This window comes from Triplophysa rosa, linkage group LG11 (genome assembly GCF_024868665.1).
Source record: "Triplophysa rosa linkage group LG11, Trosa_1v2, whole genome shotgun sequence".
Taxonomy (NCBI): Eukaryota; Metazoa; Chordata; class Actinopteri; order Cypriniformes; family Nemacheilidae; genus Triplophysa; species Triplophysa rosa.
The window spans coordinates 6,843,892-6,861,928 of NC_079900.1; the positions used below are offsets into that span (position 1 = coordinate 6,843,892).

Consider the following 18,037-nt stretch of genomic DNA (forward strand, 5'->3'; position numbering starts at 1 on the left):
TGCACACCTGAGGAATCTGGTGGATGTCCTGATTTGTCCACACAAAACATCTAAGTTTAGTGCACAATTAAACAAGACAGACACTTTAGCCTACATAACACAACTGATACACTTCCTACAGACTTCCCGTGACAAAACCCAGTGAGAACACTGAAAGAAAGCATGTGGTACAGAGAGAAAGACGGCCCTCCTACAGCCCAAGAAACACATTGTGGGAACGATGCACTAGATTTGAGCATCCTCAGTGAAACTATCTTACCAAATCAAGTGTGAATCTGTACAATGACAAGCAATTTGAGCAAGACTTAGAACTACAAATCTAAAAAAACGAGAAAAAAATCAACATAACATTACGTAGTCATGCATTAACTAATTATTAACAAATGCAACATAATTGTAAATTGTTATCAATTACTTTAAGGACTACTTTTTATGAATATTCAATGGCCTTTGATGTATTTGCATAAGACAAAAACAACAGCACATAAATAAATCAAAAATGTTTTAATTTAGCTACACTGAAGTAAACACAGAGAATCACTGCAATGTACTCAAACATGCTAACATTATGCTTCCTAACCATACAATGAGTATTTTTAATACATCCGTTTCTTTGCTATCCCAGAATGCACCAGGAGAGTCTTGGCACACGAAAATAAACAACCCACGTCACAGAAGGTATGAAATGTTTTGTGGCAGCTCCGGGTTTTTGTATAAAGACATTACTACATTTAACAAACAGTCTCCACGTGGGCAGGTTTCACTGTGACAGATCTGCTCCTGCTGTCTGCTACTAATATAAAAACAGGGTTTCTCAAAAATCCTGCTTATCCTCTTATACGAGTTCTCATTCTCCAACATTAAAACTGCCAGGGAACAGGCTTAGAAAGAAAACCGAACACTAACTTACAGACAGTGTTGGGTAAATTACTCTGAAAAAGTAATGAATTACTAGTTACTAATTACATATTCAATAGTGTAATTAGATTACTGTACAAATTACTCTCTACAAAAAGTATTTAATAAAACTAATTACTTTCTATATCTTATATCAACTTGATTAGTTAAGTGAGTCAAGGATAGACATAAAACGACTCTCAATTCATTCAAATTAATCATATAAAACTACATAAAGTACAATTATTAACTGACTTGTATAACAAATGTGAGAAAGATACATTAATGCATCCATTTTAAAGTTAGATTTTGAATTTTAATGTCAATTCCACTAGTGTATACTAGGGCTGTCACGATTATGACATTTGGCTGACGATTAATTGTCTAATAAATCATTGCGATTATGACGATTAATTGTCTGTTTTAGGGCTTTGTCGATTATGACGATTAATTGTCTGTTTTTGAGCTTTGACATTTAATTCTCATACATTTTTAATTCAGCGATTGAAACGACCATATTGTTCTGAATACAAGATTATGTTTTTTTCTTGGAAATACATAGGAAAAAATTGGGTCATCATACTTAAGGTTTAGGCTTTTACCTGTCAATTAGGGCTGTCACGATTATGAAATTTGACTGACGATTAATTTTCTAATAAATCATTGCGATTATGATGATTAATTGTCTGTTTTTGAGCTTTGACATTTAATTCTCATTCATTTTTCATTCAGCTTTGAAACGACCATATTGTTCTGAATACAAGACTATGTTTTTTTTCTTGGAAATACATCGGAAAAAATTGGGTCATCATATACTTGTCAATAATACAACCACCAAATACTTGTAAATTAAGTATATTGATCAGGTGTGAATTGAAGCCACCATTAAAATACTATCAGTCAAAAGCTTCTAGTCTGTTTTTTTCTCACTTGCAAGACTATAATACAATTTTACTTGTATGTTAATGAAATTTTGGTAGACTGGTTTTCACACTGAGAATTGCTTAAATAATATTAAATTGTACTGCAGGTAATTTGTATGGTATATGCTTTAGTCATTTTTTTTAAGTGATTGTGTTGTGGTGGTACATTTTACAAGTATTACCATGCTTTAGTTACAATATATACACTGAAATGTGCAATATGCAGATGCACTGCAGCTCCCCCTAGTGTCTTCTATAGAGATGTGCAATAATTGCGATGATCTGAAACCATCGCGATGAGGTCAAACAATCGACGATTATTTAATAATCCTGCTGCTGACCAACTTTATGGAGATGCAGATTTCATTTTCCAACAGGACTTGGCACCTGCACACAGTGCCAAAGCTACCGTACCTGGTTTAAGGACCATGGTATCCCTGTTCTTAACTGGCCAGCAAACTCGCCTGACCTTAACCCCATAGAAAATCTATGGGGTATTGTGAAGAGGAAGATGCGATATGCCAGACCCAACAATGCAGAAGAGCTGAAGGCCACTATCAGAGCAACCTGGGCTCTCATAACACCTGAGCAGTGCCACAGACTGATCGACTCCATGCCACGCCGCATTGCTGCAGTAATTCAGGCAAAAGGAGCCCCAACTAAGTATTGAGTGCTGTACATGCTCATACTTTTCATCTTCATACTTTTCAGTTGGCCACGATTTCTAAAAATCCTTTCTTTGTATTGGTCTTAAGTAATATTGTAATTTTCTGAGATGCTGAATTTGGGATTTTCATTAGTTGTCAGTTATAATCATCAAATTAAAAGAAATAAACATTTGAAATATATCAGTCTGTGTGTAATGAATGAATATAATATACAAGTTTCACTTTTTGAATGGAATTAGTGAAATAAATCAACTTTTTGATGATATTCTAATTATATGACCAGCACCTGTATATACCAACTTAACTGCAAAATTTGACAAAACGTGGGAACCAGTTTTGACTTTTGTCAAGCCAAGTCTAATGATCAATGTATTATTTATTTTTAATTCTAAGTTGTATCATGCACTTATGCATTTTCTGTAGTCACTGTGATTACCGCTTGTAGGTGAGGTTGGATTGGTATATGGCCATCCTCTTTTTTTTTTGTATGAGTTTTGTCATATGAAGGGTCTTTTTGTTTGTTGTTGTCTGTTTCTGATGTTTGAAAAATCCCAATAAAAATAATATTTAAAATACTACACCAACTTGATCCATTTTGTACCTCATAACTTCTTAATAAAACTTGGGAGGCCATTAAAAGCAAATAATGTACAAAAATTCCCTGCTGACAACACTCTTCATGATCCCATAGAAGAACCTTTTTTGTCTAAATGGTTCCATAAAGAACCTTTAACATCCGAAGAACCGTTCTTCAGATTTCAAATAGTTCTTTAAAGAACCTTTGACTGAATGGTTCTTTGTGGAACCAAAGACGTTTCTTCTATGGCATCGCTGGGAAGAACATTTGAAGCACCTTTATTTTTACCTGCACCCCAGTGCCACTTTAAGCAGATTCTGCAAGTACTGGACTTGAAAAGATTACATATAATTAGATAATAAATAACCAGTTATATAATAAATGTGGATGTCAGTATAGATGCTATATGAGTCTACATATAACATAGAATACAGATTGTGTGGTATAACATGTCACCACAGACAAACATCAAAGACCGACTTTGCTGGAAAGACATCCAATAAATCCAAACAGTCAGACTGTACACCTATCCTTTTGAGCTGTTGATTGTCGACTGCTTGGTTATGATTTAAAGGGCTCAGCGAGGTGAGAATTAATCAAAAAGAACGATGAGAAATAAGAGAGATTTTCAAAAAGATTGTGGGGACAGATCCAGACTGTTTGCTCAGAGCTCTGCAGACTAAACTGAGAAAGGTGACAGATCCCTTGGCCTTTTCTGCTCAGCAGCTGTCATAACTGGCAAAGACGTAACCAATGTAAGTAACCTATGCATTTACCACATGTAACTTTAAAAATGACATGCAGAATAAACAACTAGTGATAACTGAGCAATCGTTGTTATTCTTAAACCAAACAACCTGCTAACCAACTAAATAACCAGCAAGAAGAGATTCCCACCTGCTCACCACCACACTTATATTGCAACGGGACATATGCATGTTAACAGCATGTTAAAAATAAAAAACATCTCCCACGCTTACTAAGAGAACACTTCATACTTGTTTCTCCGTTCTGGCCCCACCACAAAACACAACAGCTGGTCGGTCCACGCACCCATCACCCGTCAGAACTGATAAATCACAATTCGTGCACTGTGATTTCTTCCTAATGAGGAGTGACGGCTCATTTATGTCCCCGGTGACGAGATCTCACCCGGGACCGGATGGCAGCTGTCAACAGGCGTCTTTATGTGATGCGGCCATGTTATGTAAAGGGTTGCCCTGGAGACCGGGGCATCTTAAATGACGCCGTCCCCAGTTGCCATGATTAGATCTCGGGCGATGTCACATTTTCCATCCCAATGGGAAAACCACAAATATATATCATGTGTATTGTATATTAAATGTATAATTAGCTTTTCATGTACTTAATAAACTTCAATTAAATAATGGCAATGTGAAAAAATCTGTCAATAATTTAGTAGCGTGGCAAGAATTCATGGTGATGCTCATATCAAACTCACCCACATGATGCTCTTGTTGTAGGTGGTTGCTATGCTGCTGCTAAGGAGTTTAGTGTAGTTGCTAGGTACTGCTACATAGTTTCTATTGTGCTGGGGTGGTTGCTGGACAAAGTGAAAAGAACCCACTCCCAAGTGACACCATCACTATGCAAAATCATATGTCCCGTTGCATATTACACTTCTCCTCAAGAAGAGAAATGATTTCAGGTTCTATTTATGTCCATATCACAAATTACGAATCAAGTTTAAACCCCATAAGTTATCAATAATGACGCTTTCTTTAGTAAACACTAACATAACAGATAAAAAGTTGGAAACATGCGAGTCTGTAAAGATGCAGAGCGAGTGAAAGTGATAATCTGACACAAGGTGCTCACCGCTTTCATCCTGACATCTCTTCCTTCCTTGTACACGGATAAATCCAAAATCGACAACTCGTCCTGGGAATACAGAAACTCACTGGCATGTTCTCTGAATCTTAAGTAAACTCCAGCTGAGATGAGGCATCTTTTGGAGTGATGCTGACAAACTGATGCTCAAGATGAGAGAAGAGGCGAGGAGATTTTTTTCAAGAAGGAGGAGCAAGAGTCAGAAAGAAGTCTTGTAAGGGATGGTGAAATAGAGAGAGAGTACGTAGATCATGGCACATATGGAAGTCAAAGTGTCACCTGGGACCGGAAACGAGGAGGTGTCGTGCTACCAATTATATCCCACTTCTGCGGCCCCCGAGCCGCAAAAACGCAGGGCTATTTTCAGCCTGCAGAGGAGAGGCAACAAAAAGAGTGAGAGGGTGAGAAGGACGAGCGAGAGAGAGAGATTCAGTGAGAGTGATGAGAAAGAGAGGGATGGAGTGAATGATGCTGTAAGAGCCCAGGAAGACACGTCACTCATTCGAAGACGCTGTTGTCATGATGAGAGTGGTTGGTTAAAGGGATACTTCACCTAAAAGTGAAAATTGACCCCATTGACTACCGTAGTAGGGAAAAAAACAATGGTAGTCAAAAGTGCCCCAGAACTGTTTGCTGTCCTACATTCTTCAAAATTTCTTCTTTTTTGTGTTCAACAGAACAAAAAAATGATAACGTATTTTTTCCTACTATGGGAGTCAATGGGGGGCAGTATACTGTATGTTTGGTGACAAGCATTATTCCAAATATCTTTCTCTGTGTTCATCAGAACAAAGAAATGTATACAGATTTGGAACAACTCGAAGGTGAGTAAATGACGACAGAATATTCATTTTTGGGGGAAGTATCCCTTTAAAGCAAAGGAGGCGGAGTCACACCATGTGATATACTGGCACCCATAGTGGACACTCACACCCCATATGTTCAACTGTGAGAGATCAAGATAACTAAAGATAACACCTTATTTAAAAAAGGACAAACTGTTATTTTAAAATATGATATAATTAATAATTGGCATAAAATAAAATGCATTTAAAGGCTTTTCAAGTGTGCTTGTGAGTTTACCTGTATCCAATTAAAAACTTTCAGAATGTTAACTATTAGTGTAATTACGCTGGTTAAAATAACTGCGAGGTCAAAGGTCACAGATCAGTCACCGGAACGGAAGCAGTCACTCGGCAATGATTGCCATCATTAGTGTGGAAGCGTACCCTCCAGTTCCAGAACTCATTCTGGCCAAAAAAATTAGGGGGGAGAATGTTTCATTTGGAGAAGAGCTCCAGTGCGGGTTACCGAGAACATCCATCTCGACTGCCATGAGATGATGTGAGCCAAGATTTCCCTTTAGTCCCATAAGTAATTGCAGCTTCAGTCACTCAACACAAAGACACTTGATTTTATCTTAAGCCCATTAAAGTGTACAGTACAAGTGTGGTGTGGGGAAACAAGAGTCGAGGCTCGGCATGACTAATAAAGCACAGGCCTATGTAAGATTAGAACGGCTGTGAAAACACGCGGACACACGTGCGCATGCACGCTGCACACACAAGCATGTTGTACGGTATAAAATAAGACAAAACCTATTCCAGCAGTGCATATCTAACGGACCTGAATTTAGTTTAACTTTGGCTGATATGGTTCTCTGAAGACACAATCAAGCTGTGTGTAAATATAGCTAGTGGCCAAGTGAAACACATCTAGTGCTTTTCGGAAGATGAAAGCAAATATTTAAGTAATAGTTCACCCAAAAATTTGAACTCTGGTTGAACTCAAGAACCAGGTCAGTTCAATTTGTGAATGAAGTATTTAAAGGGTCGGTTCACTCAAAAAGGAAAATTCTTTCATCATTTATTCATCCCCTTGTCATTCCAAACCTGTATGACTTTCTTCTGTGGAAAGCAGAATGTTGGTAACCAAACAACAACAGCCCCATTGACTGCCATTTTATGGACACAAAATCACCGAGACATTTCTCAAAATATCTTCTTTTGTGTTTTGCAGTAAAATTTAAATTTAAACAGGGTTCGTGTACGGAATCAACCACAAAACTTTGTTGTATGGCTTGAAATAAAAAAGCAAGTCACACAGACCAGTTTTATGATAGTTTTACGATTCTCTTTTTTAAAGCTTGACAGTACCAGCCAAGGCCATATTTGCTTTTATTATATAGAAAAAAGACAAGAGCCGGGATTCTCTTCCAAATTTACTCTTTGCATTTTACTGAAAAAAGAAGATTTGGAACCAGGTTGAGGTGAATAAATAACAGAATTTTCATTTTTGGATGAACTATTCCTTTAAATGAATATTGCTGGCAGAGGAAATGGAACCGTGAGCCAGCGTTCATTTTAGCACCGGGTTGGAAGAACGATACAGGACATGGAAAGAAAAGGAAATCACACTCTCTGTGCTGTCCCGCTTCCAGGAGAATGTGAGTGAAAACAGGTCATTGTGTTGGGAAGGGGCTTCCGCGGACAGGCCGGACTGGACGCGCTCAGTGGAACAACTCAGAAATGATAAGAGTAAGAAAAACAATGCATGGATGGAAACGCCGATGGCAGAGCTCCAAGCTTGAGGGGGGAGAGAAAAGCAGAGGAGGTGAAAGAGAGGCTACAACTTAGAGAATGTGATGTCAGTACATTGATGGATATTAGAGGGGGAATTTTAGGTCTTTTGCCACTTTTACTATAGAGAAATATAGGAGGATAGTGGATCGAGAGAAGTGTTATTTTCCTGCAAAAGCACCACTTTGAAACTGTAACTTGCTAATAATCTAAATATGTTGATCAATGTTCATTCATTATAAGAAACAAATCAAAACTCTTCAGCACAAAGTGACTATGTTGATTACAATGTTATGACCATGTCAAATAAAGGCTATCCGATCAGATTTGTTAGTCATCTGTGAAACATTTATAGCATGCAAAAAAAGCTCAGCCTCTATGCAAACAGAATGACCGAGAGAATGAAGCAAAGAAACTAAAATAAGAGAATAAAACCGGCACACCCTTGTGGCCGCTGAGAGAACTGCAGTGTCTCAGAACGGCAAGTGCCAATGCACAAACACACTTGGATGAATTTGTTTCTCATCTTTTCCTCAAACTTTTCCTTAAATGCTTAGAAGTAATTTTGTAAACAAATACACAGCTCATTCATTTTTGTTTCAACAGAACAAAAACAAATACAATACTTTTGTACAGAACTGTTTGGTTACAAGCATTTTTCCAAATATCTTTCTTTGAAAAGAAATTTATACAGGTTTGGAACAACTTGAGGGTGTTAATTCATGACAGAATTTTCATGTTTGGGTGGAGTATGCCTTTATTATTATTATTTTATTTAAAAAAAAATTATTTAGTCATTTAGCAGACGCTTTTATCCAAAGCGACTTACAGAGAGTTCAGGGAGCAATAAAGCGAAATGTCATACAGGAGCAATAATACAATAGGTGCTAATACAAAGTTACTAGTTTCAACAAAAGCCTTTAATTTTTTAAGCAGTACCAGTTCAGAATAGGGCTGTGCAAAAATATCGATACATGTAACTATCGCAATATTAACGCAATTTATACATCCTCTTGTCATTCCAAACCTGTATGACTTTCTTCTGTGGAAAACAAAAAATATTTTGCAGAATGTTGGTAACCAAACAACAACAGCCCCATTGACTGCCATTTTATGGACACAAAATCACCGAGACATTTCTCAAAATATCTTCTTTTGTGTTTTGCAGTAAAATTTAAATTTAAACAGGGTTCGTGTACGGAATCAACCACAAAACTTTGTTGTATGGCTTGAAATAAAAAAGCAAGTCACACAGACCAGTTTTATGATAGTTTTACGATTCTCTTTTTTAAAGCTTGACAGTACCAGCCAAGGCCATATTTGCTTTTATTATATAGAAAAAAGACAAGAGCCGGGATTCTCTTCCAAATTTACTCTTTGCATTTTACTGAAAAAAGAAGATTTGGAACCAGGTTGAGGTGAATAAATAACAGAATTTTCATTTTTGGATGAACTATTCCTTTAAATGAATATTACTTGCAGAGGAAATGGAACGGTGAGAATTCTCAAACAGCCCCAAACTTTCTCAGAAAGAAGCTTGTTTTCCACACTCAACACATTCATCGGTGTAACATGTACACACTGTTGCCTCTCACACACAAACAAACTCGTTCACGCTCTCTCCGGTGTGTAAGATGGATGCGTTTGTGCTCTCAGCAGGAGTTTTGGCATTCAGCGGGAGCGTTCAAGAGGAGAACAGGAGGTGGCACTCACCAATCGCAGCACAACACACAGTGCACATGCAACCCACACACAGCCAAACAAATTTCACAAATGTTAAAGCACGTAGCAGCACACAAACGTATGCGCATTGTGTCTGCATTACCTGGCAGTCTCTTGAGTGGCTGGAGGCGCATGTTGAGGGCCTGGTGGGAGAGCAGGGGCGAGGAGGGGAGAGAGCGCGACACGCCCTCCATGATGCGAATGTGTTGCATGTTTTCAGTCACTGGGAGAGGAGGGACGGCGTAATCCCCCTCAAACACACACTCGCCCTCTGTGGAGTCACTGCCTGGAGGGGCAAAGAAAGAGAGGGTTTAGAAACCTCAAACACACAGTAAAAACATGCACAGATAAATCCCAGAATGAACTGCACATGCGCTGGTAAGATTCACAGCCTATCGGAGCGGCTCAAAATATGTGAGGACTCAGAAACACGAACTCTCTCAGTTCATCTTAATAACACGCTGCTATCACTGTTCCTCAAGATACAAAGCTACAGATACAGAAAGACACAGACTGAGACACTTCAAACATGTTGTCTAGTGCTTGTAGCTGTCATGCTTGTCAGATATACTTTCTGTTTTGAATGTGCACTGACACGTTAAGACCCCTCGGAAACGTTTTAGCGCGTTAAATATTTTCGAATATTTCTCATAATGTTAAGAGTATAAAACGATTCATATACAAATACAGCCACATTTGAAATCTATATGGTTATTATACGTCTTGTGATGAAATCCACATCACAACTAGTCATACAGTAAGGCATATTAAAATTTAGCACTTGGATCTGCTTGTTTGCATTTCAATAGGCTAGTTGCACAAGACGGCGCCAGGGTCGGCAGACTAATTTCTGGTCGTATATCACTATCGAGTTGTTTTGGCTTAATGAAGTGCCCAGCAATGTAAAGAGGATCTGTCGTATCGCTGATATATTACATTCTTCTTTTTTATCTAAAAATCAAAAACCTTTTTCCATACAGTGTTACACGACCGAAAAATAGTCTGCCGACCCTGGCGTCCCAAAAGCTCAACGGCGCCATCTTGTGCAACTAGCGAATTTTATTAAATCAGCTTAAAATCTTAGACGCTTAAATGTATCGGTTCGCTTTGGAATATATTTTATTAACACACCGGAGTCATTTGGATTACTTTAATAAAAGACAAACATACTTTTTGGAGCTTAGACATTTTGAGTCCCATATACTCTAAGATGAAATATAAAATGATTTGTATGCTTTCAGCTGAAAAAAAGTTTGTTATATACAGTACATCTGGGATAGCATGAGTCAATGATAAGTTGTCAATGATTTCATATTTTGGGGAACTACTCCATTAAAACTAATGCCTAAATTCCACAATTTGAATGGATGATGAACACAAATTTACACAATCATAAAGAGAAATACATGTAATACATACAGCCACAGAAAAAATAAGAGACAATTTTACAATTATTTTCAGCTTCTCTGAATTTACTATTTATACAGTAGGTACGTGTTTGATAAAATGATAATTTGGGTAAAAAAATAAATTCAAACAAAATTTTGTTTCGATTTTATTTTATTTACAGAAAATGAAAACTGAAGAAACAGGTCAAAATAACACAAAAGATGCTCTGTATTTTTTCAGACCTCAAATAATACTGTACAAAGAAAACAAGTTCATATTCACCTTTAAGCAATACAACAGTAATGTTTGTCCATGTTTTTATGTGATAACCCTGATTTTTTATCACATGTGTCTTGTCATGCTGTCAGTCTTTCACATTGCTGTTGGATGACTTTGTCACTGCTGAGGTTTGATTTTGTTGAAATTCAACAAACACTGGACTGGAATGGACCCAATACATCTAGAAATGCTGAGATGCTAGAGATGTACATCTAGAGATGCTGGTCTCTTAATGTTTTTCCTAGTTGTATATTTACACTCAAACACATTCTGATCAATACGCAGATATCAAGACCAGCGTTCTCACACTGGACGCCAAAATCTGCACACATCTTTGTCAGTCAACGGTAAAGAACCGTCACAATACAGCATGTCAATACAGGCAGGTGTGTACAGTATTTGCGCTGACATTAAAATGCCATCTTTCATTAACTACCAATTAAACTCCAAATTTCATTCGTGGCAGCAGCAGGGTGCTGGAAGACATTTAATCACTTGCATGTGACTGTTATCAGACCTGAGAGATCAGATCCCAGTTTACTACTCGCATTTACTGTTCAGAGAGCTTGTGTAAATCATCCGTGTGTGTGCGTGTGTGTGTGTGTGCGCGTGTGTGTGTGTGTGTGTGTGTGTGTGTGTGTGTGTGTGTGTGCGTGTGTGTGCGTGTGTGTTTGCATTGGGTGCGGCTCTGGACTGATGTCAAGCCATCACTTTTATGCTTTTTACAGTCTCTCTCTCCCTCTCTTCCACTGCAGATTCTTCCTTTCATTTTCATCTCCATCCATCAGCCCCACCCTACATTCATCTCACGGCCAGACGGTTCTTATCTAATCGCTGCCCACTTCTTTTCTCCCTACTCTACATCAGACTAAAGCAGATAGCGGCGTTTTGGAACAATTGCAGTCGGTTAGTTAATGGCTAGCTAGGAGCCAATAAATAAAACATGGCTTTTTGCCTGTTTTAAACATAGCGAGCTACCTACCTAGAAAGCATTTAAACAGCATTTCACTCATGAAATGAGGCTGATGTCATGGTTCAAGCCACCTTTAAGCTGACTCTTTAAACGCTCTCTCCATCTCTCACCAGTAGACAGAATTAAACATACTTCCGAGAGACGTCAAGCTGTCGGATCTTGCATCTTTGTGAACACGGCGTCAAACTCGGCTACTGCAATGCAGAATGGAAACCGAAGCTGAAATGGTTATTTTACACAAACAATCTGCAGGAAAGCTGTAGCGCACTCATAGCTAAATTAATAGTAATTTTAATATTTTTTTTGTTTAAAAAAACACCTAAATTGTCGCCATATCGATACATTTTTTTACAGTGAGATGCCAAAACAATTTTCACTGCACCCACCAACACAATTCAGGGAGCGACTCTTGTAACAGGTGGCAATACTACTTTCATTTTTGTAGGAGTACATTAAATAATCTTTGGTTGTATGAGTGTGAGATCTGGACTGAAGACTTCGCAGCATGTCCACTCGGCTGCGTCATAGGATGGCGTCAGACAGGAAGAGCCCATGTTGCGGCCAGTCTGGCCACAGCGACAGATGGCACAGACAGGAAGAGAGAAATGGAGAGGAAATACTGATGAATGAAGCACCCACCTGCTACCAACCACATATACACAGTCAGTGTTGGGTAAGTTACTCTGAAAAAGTAATTAATGACTAGTTACTAATTACATATTCAATAGTGTAATTAGATTACTGTACAAATTACTCTCTCCAAAAAGTATTTAATTACTGATTACTTTCTATATCCTATATCAACCTTGATTAGTTAAGTGATTCAAGGATAGACATGAAACAGCTCTTTTAATTCATTCAAATAAATAATATTAAACTACATAAATTATTAATTGACCAAAGTATTACAAATGTGAGAATTAAACATTAAAGCACGGATTTTAAAGTTAGACTGGATTTTGATGTCAATCCCACTATTGCACACACACATATTACACACAGTTTTGAGTATAATTACATCAGAAGTAACTGTAATTAAATTACAGAAAAAATAAGAGTAAATGGCCGTTCACATTATAACGATAACTATAAAGATAACTGTAACTATAATTATATTTGCATCCACACCAGCGGACGATAACAATAACGCTATCTTTATTTTAAGCCTGCGCGCTGCAGTGTTCTCAGTCACTAAAATGAATGTAGATGACCTGCTGCTGATGCATCTTTTCTCCAAAATATGACAGCAAAGGCTGGATGCTCTGACTGAAGGCTGTGCACTCATGTCCGGGACGTAAAGCTTATATTTCGCCAGCTTGCTGACACATAAGCGTTACATATATAATATCCCGCAGTAAACACACCGCTTTCCGACCACTACAGGCTTTAATTCTGACATAAAAGCCGCGTTGCGATCACCAATAGTCAAACATTATCTGCCAGAAACTGTCTGACAGTATGTTTTATCGTTCATCAGCTGGAAAAAAATCGTTCTGAAAGTGATCCCAACGATATCGTTCTCTGCATCTTTATCGTTATAGTTATGGTGTGAACCCCGCTTAATCCCTTACTTTACCTTTTCAAGGGAAAGTAATTAAGTTACAGTAACTAGTTACTTAGTAACTAGTTACTAACACAATCTCTTTATTTTGTCTCTCTTAATTTTTCTTTTAGTTGTACTATACTCTAAATAACTAAAACAGTCTTTCCAACAACAATGTACTGGTTCTTAAAGACTAATCAGGGACTAAATAAAATTGTTTAACGGACTGAAACCTTGCATGTTCCTTCTGCATGATTTTTATTCTTTTCTCCATAAATAATCACTGTTGGTCACACTTCATGTTTGTCTCTGGGTTTAACCACTTAAAAATATTAAAAATAGCTTGTCAACTTTATTGAAAAATTCAGTTTTTTTTTCATTTCATGTAAAGTGGCAGTTTTGGAGATACAAAATTTTAGTCTGACAGCAATGAACAGTCCCTTAAAGCCAATGGTCTTGAATCTTTGGTGGGGAGGAGGGGATTGTTGGTAGAATAATGTCATGACTACAATTGCAATGAATGATGTGGTACACACAAATCATATATATTGAGGTCTAAGGTCTTGTCATAAAACTTTCACTAGTTATGATTTGTCTGTGTTAAATTAAAAGACGTTTTAAAGGAGTAGTTTACTTTAAAATTTGCCCCCATTGACTTTCCATAGTAGGAATAAAAATGTCTTTAATGAAATTACACACGTAACCAAAGGATACCTGGTCTCAGGAGACCCTTATGAGTTTGACTCGTGCCCATCACATGACATAGAGCTGTTGGCGGATGTTGTGTCACCGTGACGACACACAACTCAACATTTGAAGAGTTTGGTTCCAAAATGAGATCACTCCGCTTTTAGAATTTTTCAAAAATCATGTTTTTTTTATTGTGCATTCCAATTAATATCAATCAAACTGCAGTTGGCTTGTTTTGATTTAAGCCATAATAGCTAAAAAAATACAGCTAACTAACACAATAAAACACAATAAAAACATGATAACATTATAAAAAGAGTTATCTCATTCTGGAACCAAACTCTTCATTTGCATCTCAGAGAGAGAGAGAGAGAGAGAGAGAGAGAGAGAGAGAGAGAGAGAGAGAGAGAGGCAATCCCAGAATGCAATGTGCTAACATCAGACAAAAATTTTGATGGTCGCTTTCCCTTAAGGAGCTCCATTTGTGTTAATTAAACTAATCTGCTGGCAATGAAGAATGTTTCATAGTGAATTACAACATTCCATCAATTGCTGCCTAGGTAAGCCAAAACGTGAATATGTTCGTATTTTGTTTGTTGGATTAAGCACCACATTTTACACTCAATCTGCTTCAAAACCAGGGGCGTAGCCAGCGGCACATGCCCGCCCACTTTATGAATAGGCCCACCAAGTTATTACACAAATATTTTATTTATTAAATTATTGTAATGTTATTGTATTCAACATAATTACAAACATGACTGTGTCATCTCAAATCTTAAAATACTAAAATGTCAATTTGGATGCTTATTGAATTTGATTGACTGCGCCATTTCGTGCATGTGAGTTTGTTTTCATGTCCTTTGCACTTTGCATGCAGTTAGCCTAACGTTATGTGTTAGCTAGTGCGATGTCAAAACAAATTTCTATTAACAATTATTAAAAAAAACGTGAATTTCCCTGGGAGAGAACTCCTCCATCAGCCATTGTTACAAATATTAATTATTTGACCTTTCATATGTTTTAATAAATCCTGAAAACTAATTATAACAGCCATCGTTTATATGGTTATATTTTACCAACAAATTGTAGTAGAACATAATTCTGCAATGAAAAACTTGATATAAGAACGGTCTTATGTGAAATTTTGTTAAATGTTTTATTTTAGTGTTAATTATTATTTAATTTGATTAACTAACTGATTAAACGAGCGTTATTTTTGTCTTTACGAAAATATTTATATTATTAAAAAATGAATTGGATAAAAACTGCCTTATGTGCTTTAAACGTTTCATTTGAGCGTTATTAAATAAACAAATTGATTAATTAAGCACTATTTTCGTTTTAAATTTTAATTTTAATTAAGGTGTTTAGGTAAATCAATAAAAATTAGATTAATATTAATGCAATACTTGTTAAAAACGTGTTTGGGACTGAGACGTGGTAGTTTGTTGTTGTTATGTGCCGCAGTTTATTAAAAAAAAAAAAAGAAGATTACAAATAAACAGCCAAGACAGTCAAGGTGCCCGCTCACTTTTGCCCAGGCCCGTCCAAAAATGAATTTCTGCCTACGCCACTGTTCAAGACATCTGGTTGAGAAGTGCAAATGGAAAGTGACTCGGCGGTGCAGACTTTATCTGTCCTGTTTTAACACCCAGAGACAAACACCCTTATCAGAGAACACATATTGAGGGTAAATGACCAACAACCATCGGGAGCTAATCAACGCATACTTCGGATACTCTTGTACTTTATTACAAATGTATTTTACAGTCTCTCAGCACACACACCGGTTATGAGCTGATACAAGCCCGGTGGGAGGATTGAGTGCAATTCAGAAAGCTGCTCTCTAATTTATGTAGGCTGATAGCAGAACCTGCTCGCCTAATCAAAACACCCCACTAAATCTGAGCCCGGATCGGCCCAGTGCCCTTGAGTCTGGAAAAGAACCATCACTCGTCACACAAGCCCACACTGACAGTGCCGGGAAAAAGAGCCAGAGGGAGAGAGAAAGGGAAAAAGAGAGAGAAGAAGATCATTTTCCATACATCCCCACCGAGACCTTTGTTGTTCTGCGTGAAATGAATATCATCAAGAGATTCAATTAATGTCTTGAAGATCAGATGTCATGTGGTAGGACAAGAGCGTGTGTGCGCTTAATATGTCATATCACACAGCACGTTTTGTCATAAGTATGACCTTTGTTGACATATTCATAAGCAATCAGAGTCAGAATCACAGGCCTAGTTTTTTTACCTAGTTACTTTTATTTTACTTAAAGGAACAGTGCACCCTTAAATGAAAATTCTGTCTTCATTTACTAACCCTCGAGTTGTTCCAAATCTGTATATATTTCTTTGTTCTATTGAACACAAAAGATGATATTTTAAAGAATGTAGGAAAGCAAACAGTTCTGGGGCACTTTTGACTACCGTTGTAAATTTTCCTACTACACTTAAAAAAAGGGCTTCAAAAAGGTTCTTCGATGCCATAAAGAACCTTTAACATCTGAAGAACTTTTCTGTTTCACAAAAGGTTCTTTGTGGCGAAAAAAGGTCCTTCAGATTATAAAAAGGTAAGAAAGAGATGGTTCTTTAAAGAACCTTTGACTGAATGGTTCTTTGTGGAACCCAAAATGGTTCTACTATGGCATCGCTGTGAAGAACCTTTTAAGCACCTTTATTTTTAAGAGTGTATGGTAGTCAATGGTGGCCAAGAACTGTTTGGTCACAAATATCTTTCTCTGTGTTCATCAAAATAAAGAAATGTATACAGATTTGGAACAACTCGAGGGTGAGAAAATGACTGTCCCTTTAAAAGGCCACAAACAAACTAAGAACCCCATGTGCCAGCGCATCTAATCCAAAACAGGCCCAATGATCTATTCCCATGCTATATCTACAGTTTCGTTTGGAGACAGCATGTGTCCCACCTGCAGGCCCTTTCCACTCGACATGGCATTCAACCAATCAGGTCAAAGACAGATATGAGGTTTCTCTAGCTAGAGGCAGGAAATTGGCCACCATTAGTGGTGTGTTCTACCATCTTCAACCTCAAGCTCTAAAATGCTCTGTGACCCGGGAACAAGGATTTCAAATGACCTGAACTGACACGCTCTGTAGAAAGCATGTTCCCGTAGCCACGCAGCGACTCCACTCGTAATGCTCCACGCAACTGCGGATGATTGCGTGTGTTGTGGTTTCATGGAAAAGAGCCATTGCTCCATATGGTGGCCCAGTTCTACTGCAACACTGCGTATTCGGAGACCTTCGGCAATTCCCAGAGATACTACTTTCATTAATAAATTCACAGATCAACATTCAGATGTTCATTTCATGACGTTCTGGTAGGGCTGGACAATAATTCAATAACAATAACTATCGCGATAGAATTAATTTTGATAACACATTTTCAATATTTCAATATACATTATACGTCCGGGTCTGAGCCCTCGCTCTGCTCCGCGGCAGTTGCTACTGGTGTTATGGAGCGCCACTCCATCTTGCCCCAGTATAAATCTTTAGTTTAAACCCGTGTTCACACGTAACTTCTTTTTTTATTAGAAAAAGTTGACCAAGGCGTTTTTTTAGTAAAAACCGCTGGCAGCGTTTGGTTACAAAAAGCAGCTGAACGCCAAGACTCCGTCGTCAGCGTGCATGAAGGCAGCACAGAGAAACAGATAGGAAGCGTAACGGAAGTTTATTTGAATTACAAACAGAGAGCGTATTTGCAATAACTAATCACATATTTAAAAACTACAATATTAATTTCTCGCTAGAAATGCAATCAGAAGTTGTTGAAAGTGAAAATTAAACTTACATTTACACAAAACTATGCTCCAATGGGCGTTTCGGCCGCCATTTTATTTTTTCGAGCTGGAGCCTTCTCGACCAATCACGTTGCTCGCATGTTGTTATGGAAACGACAGGTCTCTGTCATTGGTTAG

The 18,037-nt window shown here is 37.7% G+C and overlaps 1 protein-coding gene across 5 annotated transcripts in view; it reads right to left on the reverse strand.

Annotated features, from left to right (window-relative positions):
• The window catches only part of tanc2a (tetratricopeptide repeat, ankyrin repeat and coiled-coil containing 2a), a 143,894-nt gene that overhangs the window by 43,868 nt on the left and 81,989 nt on the right, over positions 1-18,037 (reverse strand). For 4 of the 5 annotated variants that reach the window (XM_057345087.1, XM_057345086.1, XM_057345089.1 and 1 more), the window contains one exon: positions 9,321-9,503. In XM_057345087.1, the coding sequence (XP_057201070.1) occupies positions 9,321-9,503 (183 nt within the window). Of the gene's footprint in view, positions 1-4,904; positions 5,014-9,320; positions 9,504-18,037 lie in introns of those variants that run through there. The other variant, XM_057345090.1, reaches the window with a different exon arrangement.